Source organism: Trachypithecus francoisi, unplaced genomic scaffold (genome assembly GCF_009764315.1).
Source record: "Trachypithecus francoisi isolate TF-2019V2 unplaced genomic scaffold, Tfra_2.0 Lachesis_group0, whole genome shotgun sequence".
Classification (NCBI taxonomy): domain Eukaryota; kingdom Metazoa; phylum Chordata; class Mammalia; order Primates; family Cercopithecidae; genus Trachypithecus; species Trachypithecus francoisi.
Window position 1 is genome coordinate 126,928,396 of NW_022681453.1, and position 18,528 is coordinate 126,946,923.

Sequence of the window (18,528 nt, forward strand, 5' to 3'; positions counted from 1 at the left end):
GGGGATGGCATTGAATCTATAAATAACCTTGGGCAGTATGGCCATTTTCACGATATTGATTCTTCCTATCCATGAGCATGGTATGTTCTTCCATTTGTTTGTGTCCTCTTTGATTTCACTGAGCAGTGGTTTGTAGTTCTCCTTGAAGAGGTCCTTTACATCCCTTGTAAGCTGGATTCCTAGGTATTTTATTCTCTTTGAAGCAATTGTGAATGGAAGTTCATTCCTGATTTGGCTCTCTGTTTGTCTGTTACTGGTGTATAAGAATGCTTGTGATTTTTGCACATTAATTTTGTATCCTGAGACTTTGCTGAAGTTGCTTATCAGCTTAAGGAGATTTTGGGCTGAGACGATGGGGTTTTCTAAATATACAATCATGTCATCTGCAAACAGGGACAATTTGACTTCTTCTTTTCCTAACTGGATACCCTTGATTTCTTTCTCTTGCCTGATTGCCCTAGCCAGAACTTCCAACACTATGTTGAATAGGAGTGGTGAGAGAGGGCATCCCTGTCTTGTGCCAGTTTTCAAAGGGAATTTTTCCAGTTTTTGCCCATTCAGTATGATATTGGCTGTGGGTTTGTCATAAATAGCTCTTATTATTTTGAGGTACGTTCCATCAATACCGAATTTATTGAGCGTTTTTAGCATGAAGGGCTGTTGAATTTTGTCAAAAGCCTTTTCTGCATCTATTGAGATAATCATGTGGTTCTTGTCTTTGGTTCTGTTTATATGCTGGATTACGTTTATTGATTTGCGAATGTTGAACCAGCCTTGCATCCCAGGGATGAAGCCCACTTGATCATGGTGGATAAGCTTTTTGATGTGCTGCTGAATCCGGTTTGCCAGTATTTTATTGAGAATTTTTGCATCGATGTTCATCAGGGATATTGGTCTAAAATTCTCTTTTTTTGTTGTGTCTCTGCCAGGCTTTGGTATCAGGATGATGTTGGCCTCATAAAATGAGTTAGGGAGGATTCCCTCTTTTTCTATTGATTGGAATAGTTTCAGAAGGAATGGTACCAGCTCCTCCTTGTACCTCTGGTAGAATTCAGCTGTGAATCCATCTGGTCCTGGACTTTTTTTGGTGGGTAGGCTATTAATTGTTGCCTCAATTTCAGAGCCTGCTATTGGTCTATTCAGGGATTCAACTTCTTCCTGGTTTAGTCTTGGAGAGTGTAAGTGTCCAGGAAATTATCCATTTCTTCTAGATTTTCTAGTTGATTTGCGTAGAGGCATTTATAGTATTCTCTGATGGTTGTTTGTATTTCTGTGGGGTCGTGGTGATATCCCCTTTATCATTTTTTATTGCGTCTATTTGATTCCTCTCTCTTTTCTTCTTTATTAGTCTTGCTAGCGGTCTGTCAATTTTGTTGATCTTTTCAAAAAACCAACTCCTGGATTCATTGATTTTTTGGAGGGTTTTTTGTGTCTCTATCTCCTTCAGTTCTGCTCTGATCTTAGTTATTTCTTGCCTTCTGCTAGCTTTTGAATGTGTTTGCTCTTGCCTCTCTAGTTCTTTTAATTGTGATGTTAGAGTGTCAATTTTAGATCTTTCCTGCTTTCTCTTGTGGGCATTTAGTGCTATAAATTTCCCTCTACACACTGCTTTAAATGTGTCCCAGAGATTCTGGTATGTTGTATCTTTGTTCTCATTGGTTTCAAAGAACATCTTTATTTCTGCTTTCATTTCGTTATGTACCCAGTAGTCATTCAGGAGCAGGTTGTTCAGTTTCCATGTAGTTGAGCGGTTTTGATTGAGTTTCTTAGTCCTGAGTTCTAGTTTGATTGCACTGTGGTCTGAGAGACAGTTTGTTATAATTTCTGTTCTTGTACATTTGCTGAGGAGTGCTTTACTTCCAATTATGTGGTCAATTTTGGAATAAGTGCAATGTGGTGCTGAGAAGAATGTATATTCTGTTGATTTGGGGTGGAGAGTTCTATAGATGTCTATTAGGTCCACTTGTTGCAGAGATGAGTTCAATTCCTGAATATCCTTGTTAACTTTCTGTCTCGTTGATCTGTCTAATGTTGACAGTGTAGTGTTGAAGTCTCCCATTATTATTGTGTGGGAGTCTAAGTCTCTTTGTACGTCTCTAAGGACTTGCTTTATGAATCTGGGTGCTCCTGTATTGGGTGCATATATATTTAGGAGAGTTAGCTCTTCCTATTGGATTGATCCCTTTACCATTATGTAATGGCCTTCTTTGTCTCTTTTGATCTTTGATGGTTTAAAGTCTGTTTTATCAGAGACTAGGATTGCAACCCCTGCTTTTTTTTGTTCTCCATTTGCTTGGTAGATCTTCCTCCATCCCTTTATTTTGAGCCTATGTATGTCTCTGCATGTGAGATGGGTCTCCTGAATACAGCAGACTGATGGGTCTTGACTCTTTATCCAGTTTGCCAGTCTGTGTCTTTTAATTGGAGCATTTAGTCCATTTACATTTAAGGTTAATATTGTTATGTGTGAACTTGATCCTGTCATTATGATATTAACTGGTTATTTTGCTCGTTAGTTGATGCAGTTTCTTCCTAGCCTCGATGGTCTTTACATTTTGGCATGTTTTTGCAATGGCTGGTACCGGTTGTTCCTTTCCATGTTTAGGGCTTCCTTCAGGGTCTCTTGTAAGGCAGGCCTGGTGGTGACAAAATCTCTAAGCATTTGCTTATCTGTAAAGCATTTTCTTTCTCCTTCACTTATGAAACTTGGTTTGGCTGGATATGAAATTCTGGGTTGAAAATTCTTTTCTTTAAGAACGTTGAATATTGGCCCCCACTCTCTTCTGGCTTGTAGAGTTTCTGCCAAGAGATCTGCTGTTAGTCTGATGGGCTTCCCTTTGTGGGTAACCCGACCTTTCTCTCTGGCTGCCCTTAAGATTTTTTCCTTCATTTCAACTTTGGTGAATCTGGCAATTATGTGTCTTGGAGTTGCTCTTCTGGAGGAGTATCTTTGTGGTGTTCTCTGTATTTCCTGAATTTGAATGTTGGCCTGCCCTACTAGGTTGGGGAAGTTCTCCTGGATGATATCCTGAAGAGTGTTTTCCAACTTGGTTCCATTTTCCCCCTCACTTTCAGGCACCCCAATCAGACGTAGATTTGGTCTTTTTACATAATCCCATACTTCTTGCAGGCTTTGTTCATTCTTTTTCTTCTTTTTTCTTTTGGTTTCTCTTCTCGCTTCATTTCATTCATTTGATCCTCAATTGCTGATACTCTTTCTTCCAGTTGATCGAGTCGGTTACTGAAGCTTGTGCATTTGTCACGTATTTCTCGTGTCATGGTTTTCATCTCTGTCATTTCGTTTATGATCTTCTCTGCATTAATTAGTCTAGCTGTCAATTCTTCCACTTTTTTTTCAAGATTTTTAGTTTCTTTGCGCTGGGTACGTAATTCCTCCTTTAGCTCTGAGAAGTTTGATGGACTGAAGCCTTCTTCTCTCATCTCGTCAAAGTCATTCTCTGACCAGCTTTGATCCGTTGCTGGCGATGGGCTGCGCTCCTTTGCAGGGGGAGATGCGCTCTTATTTTTTGAATTTCCAGCTTTTCTGCCCTGCTTCTTCCCCATCTTTGTGGTTTTATCTGTCTCTGGTCTTTGATGATGGTGACGTACTGATGGGGTTTTGGTATAGGTGTCCTTCCTGTTTGATAGTTTTCCATCTGACAGTCAGAAGGACTGTCTGTTGGTCTGTTGGAGATTGCTTGAGGTCCACTCCAGACCTTGTTTGCCTGGGTATCAGCAGCAGAGGTTGCAGAAGATAGAATATTGCTGAACAGCGAGTGTACCTGTCTGATTCTTCCTTTGGAAGCTTCCTGTCAGGGGTGTACTCCACCCTGTGAGGTGTGGGGTGTCAGACTGCCCCTAGTGGGGGATGTCTCCCAGCTAGGCTACTCAGGGGTCAGGGACCCACCTGAGCAGGCAGTCTGTCCGTTCTCAGATCTCAACCTCCGCGTTGGGAGATCCACGGCTCTCCCCAAAGCTGTCAGACAGAGTCGTTCGCGTCTGCACCGGCCCCGCTGCTTCCCCTATTGGACTTCAGCTGTGCGCTGTCCCCAGAGGTGGAGTCTACAGAGACAGGCAGGCTTCCTTGAGCTGCTGTGAGCTCCACCCAGTTCGAGCTTCCCAGCGGCTTTGTTTACCTACTTAAGCCTCAGCAATGGCGGGCGCCCCTCCCCCAGCCTCGCTGCTGCCTTGCGGATAGATCGCTGCAGACTGCTGTGTTAGCAGTGAGGGAGACTCCGTGGGCGTGGGCCCCTCCCGGCCAGGTGTGGGATATATTCTCCTGGTGTGCCTGTTTCCTTAAAGCGCAGTATTGGGGTGGGAGTTACCTGATTTTCCAGGTGTTGTGTGTCTCAGTTCCCCTGGCTAGGAGAACGGATTTCCTTCCCCCTTGCGCTTCCAGATGAGGCGATGCCTCGCCCTGCTTCAGCTCTCGCTGGTCAGGCTGCAGCAGCTGACCAGCACCGATTGTCCGGCACTCCCTAGTGAGATGACCCCAGTACCTCAGTTGAAAATGCAGAAATCACCGGTCTTCTGTGTCACTGGTGCTGCGAGTTGGAGACTGGAGCTGTTCCTATTCGGCCATCTTGCTCCGCCCGATCTAAACCTTTCTTTTGTAAATTACCCAGTCTCGAGTATGTCTTTATCAGCAGTGGGAAAATGGACTAATACAATATCCAAAGGAAATTAAATCAGTATGTCTAAGCAATATTTTAATTCCTGTGTTCATTGCAGCATTATTCACAATAGCCAAGATACAGATAATCAGTCTGTCTATCGATGGAAGGAAGAGTAAGGAAAATGTGATATATATAGATGATGGAATGCTATTCAGCCTTATACAAGAAAGAAAAACTCATTTGTGACAACGTGAATGAACCTAGAGGACAGTATGTTAAATGAAATATGCCAAGCACAGAAAGACAAGTACCATGTGATCTCACTTACATGTGGAATCAAAAAAACTTGAACTCATAGAAGCAGAGTAGAATGGTGGTTACCAGGGGCTGGAGGTGAAGGTTGAGGGGTTTGGGAGATGTTGGCCAAAGGATATAAAATTTCAGTTAGATAGGAGGAAAAAGTTCAAGAGATCTATGGCACATTATGGTAACTATCGTTAATAACAGTGTATTATATTTTTGAAACTCAGTAAGAGAGTAGATTTTAACTACTCTCACCATAAAAAAAGTATGTGAGCGAATGCATATGTTAATTAGCTCAACTGAGCCATTTTACTAAGTATATATATTTCAAAACATCATGTTTTACGTGATAAATATATAAAATTATAATTTGTCAGTAAAAAATGAATTAATAAAAAAGAAAAAATCTTTGTGCATTTGTATAATGCCATGAATGACCGAGGAATGGCAGCAGAAGAAAGTGAAAGCACTAATATTTTTGTTCCAAGGCAAGTCCTTTTCTTAGCAGGCACTTCTCACCAGTAAGATACAACCTGACTTTCCTGTGAAGCCTGACCTAACAGGACTCCATTACCATCCCTGGCTTCCTTCTTTCAAGAGTGTTTCGTGCACCAGCTGCACCGCATGTCACAGGATGCAAAGGGCACTGGAAGAAGAGAAAAATCTCTCCGAATTCTAGGCTTACAGTTCATCTTCTCTTTACTACTTAAAACAACAAGTGCAAACAGAATCTTACTGTGTAAATGAAATTTTATTTTCATAGTACAATTACTGTTTAGGGAAGTGTTATTTTCCACATTTTTAGGAAGGCCTTAGATTATCATTAAGACGAGTGTTATCTATGTCACATTTTGAAACCATTTCTTTTGCCCAAGGAAGTATAAGATAAATGCCATCAAAGATCAGTAGACACTGAAGGTAAACAGAGGCAGTTTTCAAACTGTGATTAGTATGCTGTTAAGATCCTGAAACTTTTCTGCCACTTAGCAGTGTGCTCAGACATACTGGTTCACGATTGAGAATGAAATACAGATTATAACATACAGTAAAGATCAGCCTTCCTTTCAATGCAAACTTTTTTAAAAAATTTAATCATAGGCAAAAGCTGTGGGAAGATATATATATATATATACACACACACACATATAAAAGTAATGCTTATAAACTGGTTATATTGCTTAGCACTTACATAAAGGTATGGTAAACAAAACAACTACACATTACACTCGTAAATTTGAGTTGCAGTTGTTTTGACAGCACAGTGATTTCCAAACCTTTGTGGGCATCAGAATCACTGGAAGGCCTTGTTAAAATGCAGATTGCTAGGCCCCACTCTGAGGGACTCTGATTCAGTAGGTCTGAGGTAAGGCCCAGAATCTGCATGTCTAACAAGTTCTCAGGTAATACTGATCGTGCTGGGCTAGGGAACTACACAGAAAACCTCTGATCTGAATATTGGCATTATGTGTATATAGTTCACAAACGTGCTCTAATGTAGGCATTTCTTTTCTCCTTTGCATGATTTTGAAAAATACTCCACAGCTCTAGCAAGCTCCTGGAAACACTTTGGGTTTACAAATGGTATTTTAATTGGTTTAACCTAATTGGATTGTAGGATATTGCACTCTCCAAAGAAGACGGCTGATTGTTCTGAATGATAAGCACTAGGTAAAGAAAGTGAAGAAAGAATTTTAAAAAAATTTTAAAGGAATGCTGTGTTTTATTTTCTTTATTCAAAATTATGATTGTGATCAAAATTATAATTTGAAAATTACTATATTTGTGGCTGTAGTTGTTCTAGCAAAACTCTGTTGGCTAACCACAATGACTATTGTTAATAGCTTCTCATACATTTGCCTTTATATTATTGCTGGAGGAGAAAAAGGAATCTGTTTAACTGTAGAAAAGAAAAATATAACAACTAGCAGACCTTGAGTGACAGAAAAACATGGTCATTAAAAGCATACGCTGGAGTCAGACTGCCTGAGGCCAAATCCTGGTTTACCATTTACTACTACCTGGTGACCTTGGACAAATCACTTATTTTCATCTGCAAAGTGTACGTTCGCATGTTGAGTCCCTATAAGGACTGATTACAACAATTCATGTAAATACACCATACATAGGACATTGAATGTACTCAATACAACTTTGCTTTCATTATTATCTTTCTGGTTAGTGCCTATCAGGTGTGACTTTTAGAGTACTTTTGTTTAGTGGTTGGCGGAGACTAGTTGGAGTCTTATACTAGAATAGATCATTTAAACACTTTCCTCGTTGAAATACTCAGGATTTTTTTTTTTTCTTAAACAGTCAACAAACATTTGTCATTGAAAGTACACACGGCCGGGCGCAGTGGCTCATGCCTGTAACCCCAGCACTTTGGGAGGCCGAGGGGGGCAAATTGCCTGAGCTCAGGAGTTTGAAACCAGCCTGGGCAACATGGCGAAACCCTGTCTCTACTAAAAATACAAAAAATCAGCCAGGCGTGGTGGCTGGCGCCCGTAATCCCAGCTACTCAGGAGGCTGACGCAGGAGAATTGCTTGAACCCGGGAGGCAGATGTTGCAGTGAGTCGAGATCGAGCCACTGCCCTCCAGCCTGGGTGACAGAGCAAGACTCTGTCTCAAAAAAAAAAAAAAAAAAAAGAAAGAAAGAAAAGCAAATACACACAAAAAACTGTCCCTTGTATGTAAAGGAGCCAATTCCTACAGCTTTTACAAGGCATGGCAGCGTATAGTCCTCATCTCCCTTTAACTACGAAATTCTATGTTGCAGAACATTGAGACAAATAAGTGACGATTTGTGAACAGTCTATTATTGGGCAAAACTAAAAACTATTATTGAAACTAGTTTTAAAAATGATCCAGAATAAAATTTTGGGTATTTTTTTCCTGCCATTTAATTAACTTCAGCTGCTACTTCCACATTGTTAAATTTGATTAGTTGTTTTCCTTTTTTGTTAGGATCCCTAATTTTTCCACTTCCACAAATATTTGAGAATGTACTGTGTACAGATTTCCTACTGTGCTGGAAGTGGTCTTTCAGATTTCCTTCCTACCTGTCTGCCTTCTTTCTTTCTTCCTTACTTCCATCTTTGTTTCATTCCCTCCTCATTAATCACTCACTGTGTGTGGCCTGGAGAGAAAAAGCCATGTTGAAGTGGCTCCTGTGCTGTATTCCAGCAAGCAAAATTATTAATATTGATAGTGTATCTAATTGTTTTTGTTAGACACAAAGATCTCAGCTTTAGTCTAACTCATCTTTCCAACTTTTTCCTTGCCTTGCGGAGGGTAGACATTCAAGCACATTTGCTGAACTGAAATGGAATGAAACGGAAGCCATCAATACTTCTAAAAGTAAGGGCTTGAGAATCATTTTGGGAGAGGAAGGCACAAAATTGTGTATGGCCTGAAATCAGATGACAATCCTAATTTGTTTTACAAAGATTCTGGAATAAAGTGATACACATTCTTTAAAATTACTTAACTCATATCAACCTTGTAAAAGTAAGGAATAATTAGAGTTTGCAGTGAGAAGGGAAATTGTGAATTATCTCTGGTGGGTAAGCAGGATGTGGCTGATAGGAGGTGGTCTGTAGTTAAAAACAAAGACTTTATTTATTTATTTATTTATTTATTTGTTTGTTTATTTATTTATTTTCAGAGATGAGGTTTCACCATGTTGCCCAGGCTGGTCTTGAACTCCTGAGCTCAAAGATCTGCCTGCCTCGGCCTCCCAAAGTGCCAAGATTATGGGCGTGATTCACCATGCCCAGCCCCATAACAAAGGCTTTAGGAGCTAATGGATTGATTTGAATCCTGGATCCTCTCCTCTTTAGCTGTGTCACCTGGGGAAAATTTCGCTCTCTAAGATGTATTTTTCTTCTGTGAAATGAGGATTATATTACTCCCAAAGTTATTGTAAGAATTCCAAATAATATATAAAAATATAATCTCACATTACACATAAGAAGTAGATATGTGATAAATAACAGCTACTAACATACATTTCCTTTTACATTACTCCTTGAGAAATTTAGAAAACATACCTGCACTTAAGGTTTAAATTGCTCTGGTTTGGGATTGAAGGAAATCAAAATGTTTTACTCCAAAATATATTTCTTTGACATAATCTGAAGTGGCCCTGCAAAGCTGTCTTTCGTTGGGGAAATTCGCATCTGTAGATCTGTAGAGAATCTGTATTAATGCAACCAGCACTTCCTTTGCCCAGATCTAGGAAAGATTAACTCAGAGTGACACCTTTAAAGGACTGAAAGGAAACATTTACCAGCTATCCTCTCTGAGACTCCTACCTGCCAGAGGTTTCATCTATATAAAAAGGCCCCCTTTGTTAGCCAAGCCTCTTCCTTTCTCCCTCCCATAACCCGTCCTGCAACCAAAACCTGTTTTTGGCCATGCTATGAGCCCATATTCTCTCTGCAACCTCAAGATGGTATATAAGCTTCTGTACCTCAATGGGGGGGTTGAGTCTTCGTTTTGAGGGCTCCTGTGTCTACACATTAAGAATATTTGTATGCCTTTTCTCCTATTAATCAATCTGCCTCATGTCAGTGATTTTTCAGCGAACCTTTAGGGGACCAAGGGCTTTGGTCCCTTGGTCCCCTCAGGATATTGCCAAAATTTAAATTGTTCTGGTTTGGAATTAAGACTATATGAATGGAAGCATTTGCTGTGCCAAAGTCAGCAAAATCAGTGAGTTACAAAATTGTGACTTGGCACTTGGAGAGCTGGCTGCTGCACAGCCCAGTAAAATCTAACTGAGGTCTGCAAGAGCCTGTCTTGGAGTTACCCTTCTAAGTGTCCAAATCCAAAAAGGCCTCCAGCAGAAGCTGAATTATTTCTCTTTTGCCTCACTAATCACTATCTTAACCTATTTGTGGAGAAAGGTAATTTTATATTACATTCTGTGTTTTTCTTAATTCTTCAAGTGTTTTCTAATTTTTCGGGATATATGAATTTTAAAAACAATTAACTCCAGGGAATATTAGTTACACAGTTTGGGTAAGTGGCAAGAAACTTTATTCTTAAAAATACAGAGATTATATAATGTATTATAATCTCCAGTCACCCTGATTAGTGTATTTTTGGGGCTCAGAAAAATGGTACCCTAAAACATGGTACTTGGACATGCCAGGTACTTTGAGCTAAAGAGGCAGCCTCAGAACCAAAGTGTCTCTGACCTTCTCCCATTCCCCTGTCTCTTGCCCCTCTGCCTCCCCTGAAGCACAGGTAGGGACTTTCTCTGAAGTTCCCAGAAGAAATGCAATCTTATCTGAGAAGATTAACTCCCAGGGAGGAACACTAGAGTTGACACCGCACCAACTCCGTTAAAGATCCTGAAACTTTTCTGCAGTTTAGCAGTGTGCCCAGACTTGCTGGTTTAGGATTGAGAATGAAATATGGATTATAACACATGGTAAAGATCAGCCTTCCCAATATGGCTTTTGTTATATATAGACATCTATATAAATCAACTTCTTACATATTTTAAGTTCAGCCTAAAGATTTCTCTGTACATAGTGAGCTCTAACCTAAATGGAAATGTAAACAGACTGTAATCTACTGTTGCGCAAATCATGGAGTTTTGGCTGATCAAAGGGCACTCATCAGATGAACCTTACCCCAGGCTGAAACTGCCCCCACAGGGTTGACAAGAATTGCATGCCAGATTCTGGACAGAAATATGGTGATAATTAAGCATTAATAAGGTTGCACTTTGTCTAATTTTCTTGTGGCTAAAAGTCACATAGCAGTAGATACAGACCATTTATATCCTCATTGTTCCTACAGACAGGATCTCTGACATTCAAATCACAGGGCTTCTGTTTAAGGATCATTAAGGTGTTTTTCAGACCCTGAATTCCAGCAATCAGTTTGAAGACCCCCACAGAGGATCAGCATGAGAACACAGCTTCTTCATCTCTCTGTCCAATAGCTTCACCCTGCACTCTTCAACCAGTTAATGATCTCCACACTTCTGCCCACTCCAAGACCCTTAAAAACCCTAGCCCCAAACTCCTCAGGGAGATGGATTTGAGGTTTCCTCCCATCTCCTTGTTTTGTGACACTATGATCAAACCTCTTTCTCTGTTGCAACTTGGTGTCTTGGCTAACTGACTTGCACTGGGTGATGAACCTATTACAGTTACAAGGCTATTGTCTGTTCTTCAGGCCCCTCCATTTCCCCTAAAAATCATTTACTCTTCCTCTAAAAGTACCATCATTCCCTACTTCTCTCTCCTCTATGAAGAGGATATTTAGACTCCAAGCATCCGGCCCTTCTCTGAGTTTCATACTTTGTGTGAGTCTCTGCATGCTTCCACATCAATCTGTTGGCATGCCTTTTCTCCTGTTAATCAGTTTGTTTTGTAGACTCAAATCAAAACTTCCGGAGGTGGAAAGAAAGTTCCTTTTATCCCTACAGCATTCAAAACACTATTTGAAAGAGGCTAGACTATATTTTTCCTTTTCCTCGTCTTACAAAGAAAATTTGAAATCATTAGTTATTCACATTGTGTACTTCCATTTTCTTCGTGATTCTGAAATACAACTTTTAAAGGAATTTTGTAAATAGGTCTTCACCTGTCAGGTCACTGCCTTAGATAATTTATGTTGGCTTGAGAGAGAAGAAAACATCTCCTTGATTTTCCTGGGAACCATCTGAGTGATACCTTTTTTTTTTTTTTGGCTGAGTCTCGCTCTGTCACCCAGGCTGGAATGCAGTGGTACAATCTTGGCTCACTGCAACCTCTGCCTCCCGGGTTCAAGCAATTTTCATGCCTCAGCCTCCTGAGTAGCTGGGACTATAGGCATGTGCCACCAGGCCTGGCTAATTTTTGTATTTTTAGTAGAGACGGGGTTTCACCATGTGACCCAGGCTGGTTTTAAACTCCTGACCTCAAGTAATCCACCCACCTTGGCCTCCCAAAATGCTGGGATTATACACGTGAGCCACCACACCTGGCCCCATCTGAGTTATACTTTTAAGGTGAATTTTTATACCACCTTCATGATTTTATCTGTATAAATAGTTCATATATTAAAAGACAATATATTGTTATGCTTCTAACAGTATATTGTTAAATCAACGCCTTACATATTTTAAGTTCAGCCTGAAGATTTCTCTGTACACAGTGAACCATAACCTAAATGGAGGTGTAAACAAACTGTAACCTACTCCTGTTAGCCAATCACACAGTTTTGGCTGATCAAAGGGGGGCAATTGTTCAAACCGTGTTCAAATAAGGCAAATGCCAAGCTGCAACCAATACAGCTGTTTCTGTTTCTCACTTTAGTTTTCTGAACATCACTTTCCTTTTACTTTCTGTAAATCTTCCTTCCTGTAGCTTCACTGGAGTCTTTCTGAGCCTACTCTGGCTCAGGAGGCTGCTTGATTTGTGAATTTTTCTTTGCTTAGTTACTCTGTTAAATTTAATTTGGCTAAGGTTTTTCTTTTTTTGAGACAGGGTCTTCCTCTGTCTCCCAGGCTGGAGTGCAGTGGCTCAATCTTAGCTCACTGTAGCCTCTGCCTCCCAGGCACGGTCATCCTCCTACCTCAGCCTCTTGAGGAGCTGGGGCTACAGGCTTGTGCTAACATGCCCGGCTAATTTTTGTGTTTTTTATAGAGACAGGGTTTTGCTATGTATTCCAGGCTGATCTCAAACCCCTGGGTTCAAGTGATCTACCTGCCTTGGCCTACCAAAGTGCTGGGATTACAGGCGTGAGTCACTGTGCACAGTGAGATTTTTCTTTTAACATATTTTTGTTTTTATTACAAGTAGATTGATCAGGTTATTCTCTTGCTGTCTGAGTGACTTGGTGTTTCAGATCTATTAAGTCCCAAATTCATGAAATCTTCCTAATTTAACCATAGGCTGAAATTAAAACTAGGAGATTATGAATTTCCTTAGTCTGGGCAAATCTGCATAAGTAAACATGCAATGTTTTTTAAAAAACAAATAAAGAGTAAGTTATTTACAAATAATTAATAACTCTCTAAAAGGATTCATTAAGATTTGTCCAGATAGAAAACTCTCATGTGCATTTTAAACTATGTTTTGGAGACAATATCGTCTTGAGAAAATTTTCTAAAGTACTTCGTTTAATGTAAAGTGTACTGATGGGTAAGAGGAAGGACAATTTGGTGGGATGAAATCAGACAACGAGCAGGAGAGTAGCAGTCATTGGAATAATAAGATAAATGTATCCTGGGTCTCTATGGCAACCAGGGACACCAGCTGATTTTCCACCTCAGCTCCTTGTAGAACAGCCTACCTGTGCCAAGTCTCACCAGCTTTAGAAACAAACGTTTTATTGCTACATTAAATTGTTCCAAGAATTCCAGTTTATGAAACAGTACCAATCACTTTAGCTGAGCCTATATCTCTACTGTACTTATCAAGAAATGTTTTTCTGATATAGTAAGTACTATACATTTTCTTTTAAAAAATACATTTAGAGTGAGCACAAAGGAAAAAACTACCTTTTGATGCTACATTTACAATTCATTGAGGTTTGCAGGGCTATTTGTTCAGGAAGTCAGTGGACTTGTTTTCCAGCTAAGATCTGGGAGTAGTGATGGTCCTCCCTTGTGGAGGCTCAGGTGTTTGTAGGGGGCGCTGCGGGTGGCTTAGAAAAGTTGCCAGAGGCCTTCTATTTGCTGAAGATTTCCTCTGTCTGTGTCCTCCCTCTCTCTGCCACTTACTAGTTGTGGGTCCACAGACAAGTTTCTTCAGCTCATTATGTCTTAGTTTTACTGTCTATAAAATTGAACTTATCTGATCCAGGTATTTAACAGAAAAAAAAAACGAGTTAATATGTAAGAAGTCCTTATCATAGCGCTCAATAATATCTGCTATTATTATAGTTATCTCTTTATTTCACCTCAGATAGTATATTTCGTTTTTTGGTTTCAACATATAGTAAGCTCAAGAAAATTTCTGTTGCTCATTTTATTACACTTATTTTGCTTAAACACTGAGTCTCATCTCAACTGGATTGTAGAATGCATGAACTTGGATGCACACACCTTATGATACCTTTGTGGTTTAGATCAAGGCCTTTAAAAGTGTTCAAGGGAATGAAAAGATTGAGACTGACTTTGGCTTTCTTAGAATCATAGGAGATATGTCTTTTTTTTTTTTTTGAGATGGAGTCTCGCTCTGTTGCCCAGGCTGTAGTGCAGTGGCACGGTCTCGGCTCACTGCAAGCTCCGCCTGCTGGGTTCATGCCATTCTCCTGCCTCAGCCTCCCGAGTAGCTGGGGCTACAGGTGCCCGCCACCACGCCCGGCTAATTTTTTGTATTTTCAGTAGAGACGGGGTTTCACCGTGTTAGCCAGGATGGTCTTGATCTCCTGACCTCATGATCCGCCTGCCTCAGCCTCCCAAAGTGCTGGAATTACAGGCGTGAGCCACCGCGCCTGGCCGAAATATGGTCTTAATCATAGGAGATAACTAGTTATAAAACAGCTAGTTAAACTGGACTTAAGTTTCAAGTAATGGACAGACAGACCTGGTTCACACCCTACTTCCACTAGTGAATTAGTTGAGTGTCCCAGGAAAATGTGTTTGATGTCACTGAGACTAAAGAGTATCTTTAAAGTGAGGTTAATAATAATTCACAGGATTATTTGAGTATTACATATAACACTTAAAAAACATATGTAAAGTCCCTGATACTTAGCGGCACTCACAAATAGTAGCTCTTATTATCATCATCATGACTCCTAATACTATAATAACATATTTCTCAGTATGACATTCATTTTAATATGACAGTCAGGGTACCAATGTGTAGTACGTTCCACAGGGCATAGATGTGAATGAACACTCAAGATTAATTTCCTTTCCATTGAGTTCTGTTATGTAAATAGTGCTAATAATAGAGTAGAACAGATTTTGTATTACAAATTAATAGAACAGTAAATGATAGAACAAGGAAAAAGTGCTAAGTACACAGTGAATTCATTAACACATTTTCCAGCCAAATGTGTAGATATACATATATATACCTATATTTCAGCTATTTTAAGCATTGAGATAGCTACTGAATGAAACAGCACATGAAACACAATGTATAAAGTATACTTCAAACTTTTTGTACAAAATGGAAATAAAACATTTATGCTATATGTTATATATAGGAAAAGATGTGTTCATTGAATAATCAGTTTTGTTACCTGAGTTGGAGCCACTAATTCCAACTCTGAAGCCGACTCAGAGTTGAGGGCGCTTTTTCCACCACTCAATTCTGGTTGAGATCTATGCTCTGAGGACCTATAAGGGATGCATTAAGGAAATTAAATGTATATCTAGAAACAAAATTAAGCTATAAATCCAGTCAAGAAACCGAGGTAATTTGGATCATTGAAAGCCATGATGTCAAAGCTCTCATCAAAATTCTGATGATAAAGATAAGTTTCATGTATTTCTATTATAATGGCCACTTTCAGAATGTAAGAGACTACAATGTGCTAGGTGTTATTATCTTTGATTAAAAATTCAGTTCAATTATGGGCAAAAAGTCAATAAATGCAGTACCATTTTTGTTACGGAAAATTCCGTTTCATAAAAAAATTATGTTTTTTTTTTTTTTTTGGTGGGGGGAAGAACTTCCCAACAAGTGTCTCAGGAGAGATTTTATCTTTATACAGAATTTGAAATGTCATGATAAGTGGAGATGTGGGAGGGCAGTAGGAGACAGACACTGGACACTGCCCTTTAGGAAGCTTCAAAAATATGGTACAACTCAGGTGGCCAGATTTTCTCATAAGCTTCCACGCACTGTTCTTAATTATTTGATTATCTGATAGTGGATGATAGAGCAAACCAAAAAAGGTACCTTATAACTGCAAAAATTTAACTATTACTTAATATATTGAATATTCTCATGTATATACACATATACACCTAGTTTTACTAATTAGCACAGTTACACATTCAGAACATTATTAACAATGTTGAATTACAAATCTCTCAAAACACTTATTGACTGAGTTGAATTAATTTTTGGCAGTTGAGATGAAATAATTCGAATTGGTAGAAGCCACAGTAATTGGTATTGTTATATAGCGGTTACATGTGATGCCAAGTATTTGGATTGACTTAACTCATTGGCTATTTCAGTGCCACTCATAAAGTTGATAAATAAATGGCCATTTTCTGGTATCAAAATACCTTACCATAAGAGCTCTTTTGATCCAGTTCTAGATGAGCACGATTTTCTCTCTGCCATTGGATGTCCCTTGGTATTTCGATCTCCGTGAAACTTAACATCGTCCCATTTTTCCAGTTGTGTTTGAATGTCTAGTAAGTACAGAGGAAGCGGGTGAGGCAGGTTGGGGGAGCATGTGGTGCAGAGAGAAAAAGAGAGCTTAATTAAGATTGAAAAATCTTATCGAAGTGAGCTTCATTCAACCAATGTCCCAAGCCCCAAGATCAACCTGTATCTTTTCAATGTTGCATAAAAATTAAAACTTGTACAGCTAAATAGAAATCTCCTATTAAGATAAACTGCATTGCTTTTACAGTTAATGCAATCAAGTTGTTCGACCTGAATTTATTTCTGAAGCTGTGTACATTCTGAGTCTTGTGTATGAGCCTGTGCAATCCAGTGCAGAATGTACATCTGGAGCACTACCCTGTCAGTCTCTGGCTAAAGCGGGGGTTTGGGGGCATTGCTGGCGTGATTCCAGAAAGAAATTCTGTTTAAAGAGATGAGCTTCATTGTTAAAAGGAGGTGGGGATAAATCAGAACACTTTCACAGCTTTTGAATAAAGCATGTAATTTTTCACCGAAGGAGGGAATTTATAATGGGGGAGAGAGAGAAAGGAGGCAATGAGGACAGCCAAGGGAATCCTGGAACCATTTTATCCCTGTGGCTTAGTTACAGATAAAAAAATCTGGCTAGATTCTCTCTCATTACAGGTGTGTGGCTGCGAATAAACCACTGAAACAATCTCGGGGTTCAGTTTTTTAGTGTATAAAAAGATTCGGCCAGGTGGCAGGGGCTCACGCCTGTAATCCCAGCACATTGGGAGGCAGAGGCAGGTGGATCACCTGAGGTCAGGAGTTCGAGACCAGCCTGACCAACATGGTGAAACCCTTTTTCTACTAAATACAAAAAAAAAAAAAATGAACGGGGTGTGGTGGTGCATGCCTGTAATCCCAGCTACTTGGGAGGTTGAAGCAGGGGAATTCCTTGATCCTGGGAGGCGGAGGTTGCAGTGGGCCCAGATTGCGCCACTGCACTCCAGCCTGGGCAACAGAGCAAAACTGTCTGAAAAAGAGATCAGTTTGCAGATTATGTTCTCTAAGGTCTTTTTTCCCCTTCTTTTTAAAAACTCTGGTAAAAAATACATAACAAATTGACCATTTAAACCATATGTTAATGTACAATTCAGTAGCATTAGTACATTCACACTGTTGTATAACCATCACCACTATTCATCTCCAGAATTTCTCATCATTTCAAACTGAAACTCTACTCATTAAACACGAACTTCTCATTCCCCTTCCCCTACAAACCTGGTAACTTTTATTCTACTTTCTGTCTGTATGAATTTGACTGTTGTGGGTACCTCATACAAGTGGAATCCTCCAATACAGGTTGATCATTCCTTATGCAAAATGCTTGGGACCAGGAGTGTTTCAAATTTGGGATTTTTTTTTCTTGGTTTTTGGAATATTTGCATATGCCATAATGAGATATCTTGGGGCTGGGACTCAAATTTAAACACGAAATTCAATTATGTTTCATACACACATTACACACATAGCCTGAAGGTAATTTTATAAAGTATTTTAAATAATCTTATCCATAAAACAAAGTTCTGACTGTGACTTATCACATGAAGTCAGGTGTGGAGTTTTCCACTTACAGATTCTGGAGAATTTCAGATTTTCGAATTAGGGATGCTCAACCTGTATTTGTCTTTTTGTGCCTGGTTTACTTCACCTAGCACAATATCTTCAAGGTTCATCCATGTTGTAGCATGTAAGTTATTCCTTTCCAAGGCTGAATAAGTTCATTGTGTGTATATATTACATTTTGTTTATCCATTCATCTCATGATGCGTTTCAGTTGTTTTCACCTTTTTACTATTGTGAATAACACTGCTAATTCTTTTTTTTTTGTTTGTTTTTGAGACGGAGTTTCACTCTTGTTGCCCAGGCTGGAGTGCAGTGGCACGATCTCAACTCACTGCAACCTCCACCTCCCGGGTTCAAGCGATTTCTCCTACCTCAGCCTCCCTAGTAGCTGGGATTACAGGAATGTGCCAACATGCCTAGCTAATTTTTCTTTGTATTTTTAGTAGACACAGGGTTTCTCCATGTTGATCAGGCTGGTCTTGCACTCCTGACCTCAGGTGATCCACCCGCCTCAGCCTCCCAAAGTGCTGGGATTACAGGCATGAGCCACTGCGCCCAGCCAACACTGCTATTCTTAAAGGTGCTTTTAAACTAAATACTTTTATAACTTCTTCATAGGACATTTTCTCAGAAGCAGAGAAATAAGTGTTCATCATCTGCATGCTTATTGTGTTATATTGTAATATATTAATATATTCTATTTTTTAAGACAAAG

General features: G+C 39.6%; 1 protein-coding gene and 1 long non-coding RNA gene across 2 annotated transcripts in view; one reads left to right on the plus strand and one right to left on the minus strand.

Moving 5' to 3' along the window:
* Positions 1-18,528, minus strand: part of PEX5L (peroxisomal biogenesis factor 5 like) — a 184,636-nt gene that overhangs the window by 71,621 nt on the left and 94,487 nt on the right. The window contains exons 6-7 of the mRNA XM_033211780.1: positions 16,123-16,246; positions 15,121-15,217 (exon numbers count right to left, since the gene is read on the minus strand). Coding sequence (XP_033067671.1) covers positions 15,121-15,217; positions 16,123-16,246 — 221 coding nt within the window. The remainder of the gene's footprint in view (positions 1-15,120; positions 15,218-16,122; positions 16,247-18,528) is intronic.
* LOC117083773 overlaps positions 1-18,528 on the plus strand; it is an 84,389-nt gene that overhangs the window by 61,753 nt on the left and 4,108 nt on the right. The gene's annotated exons all lie outside the window — the stretch shown is intronic.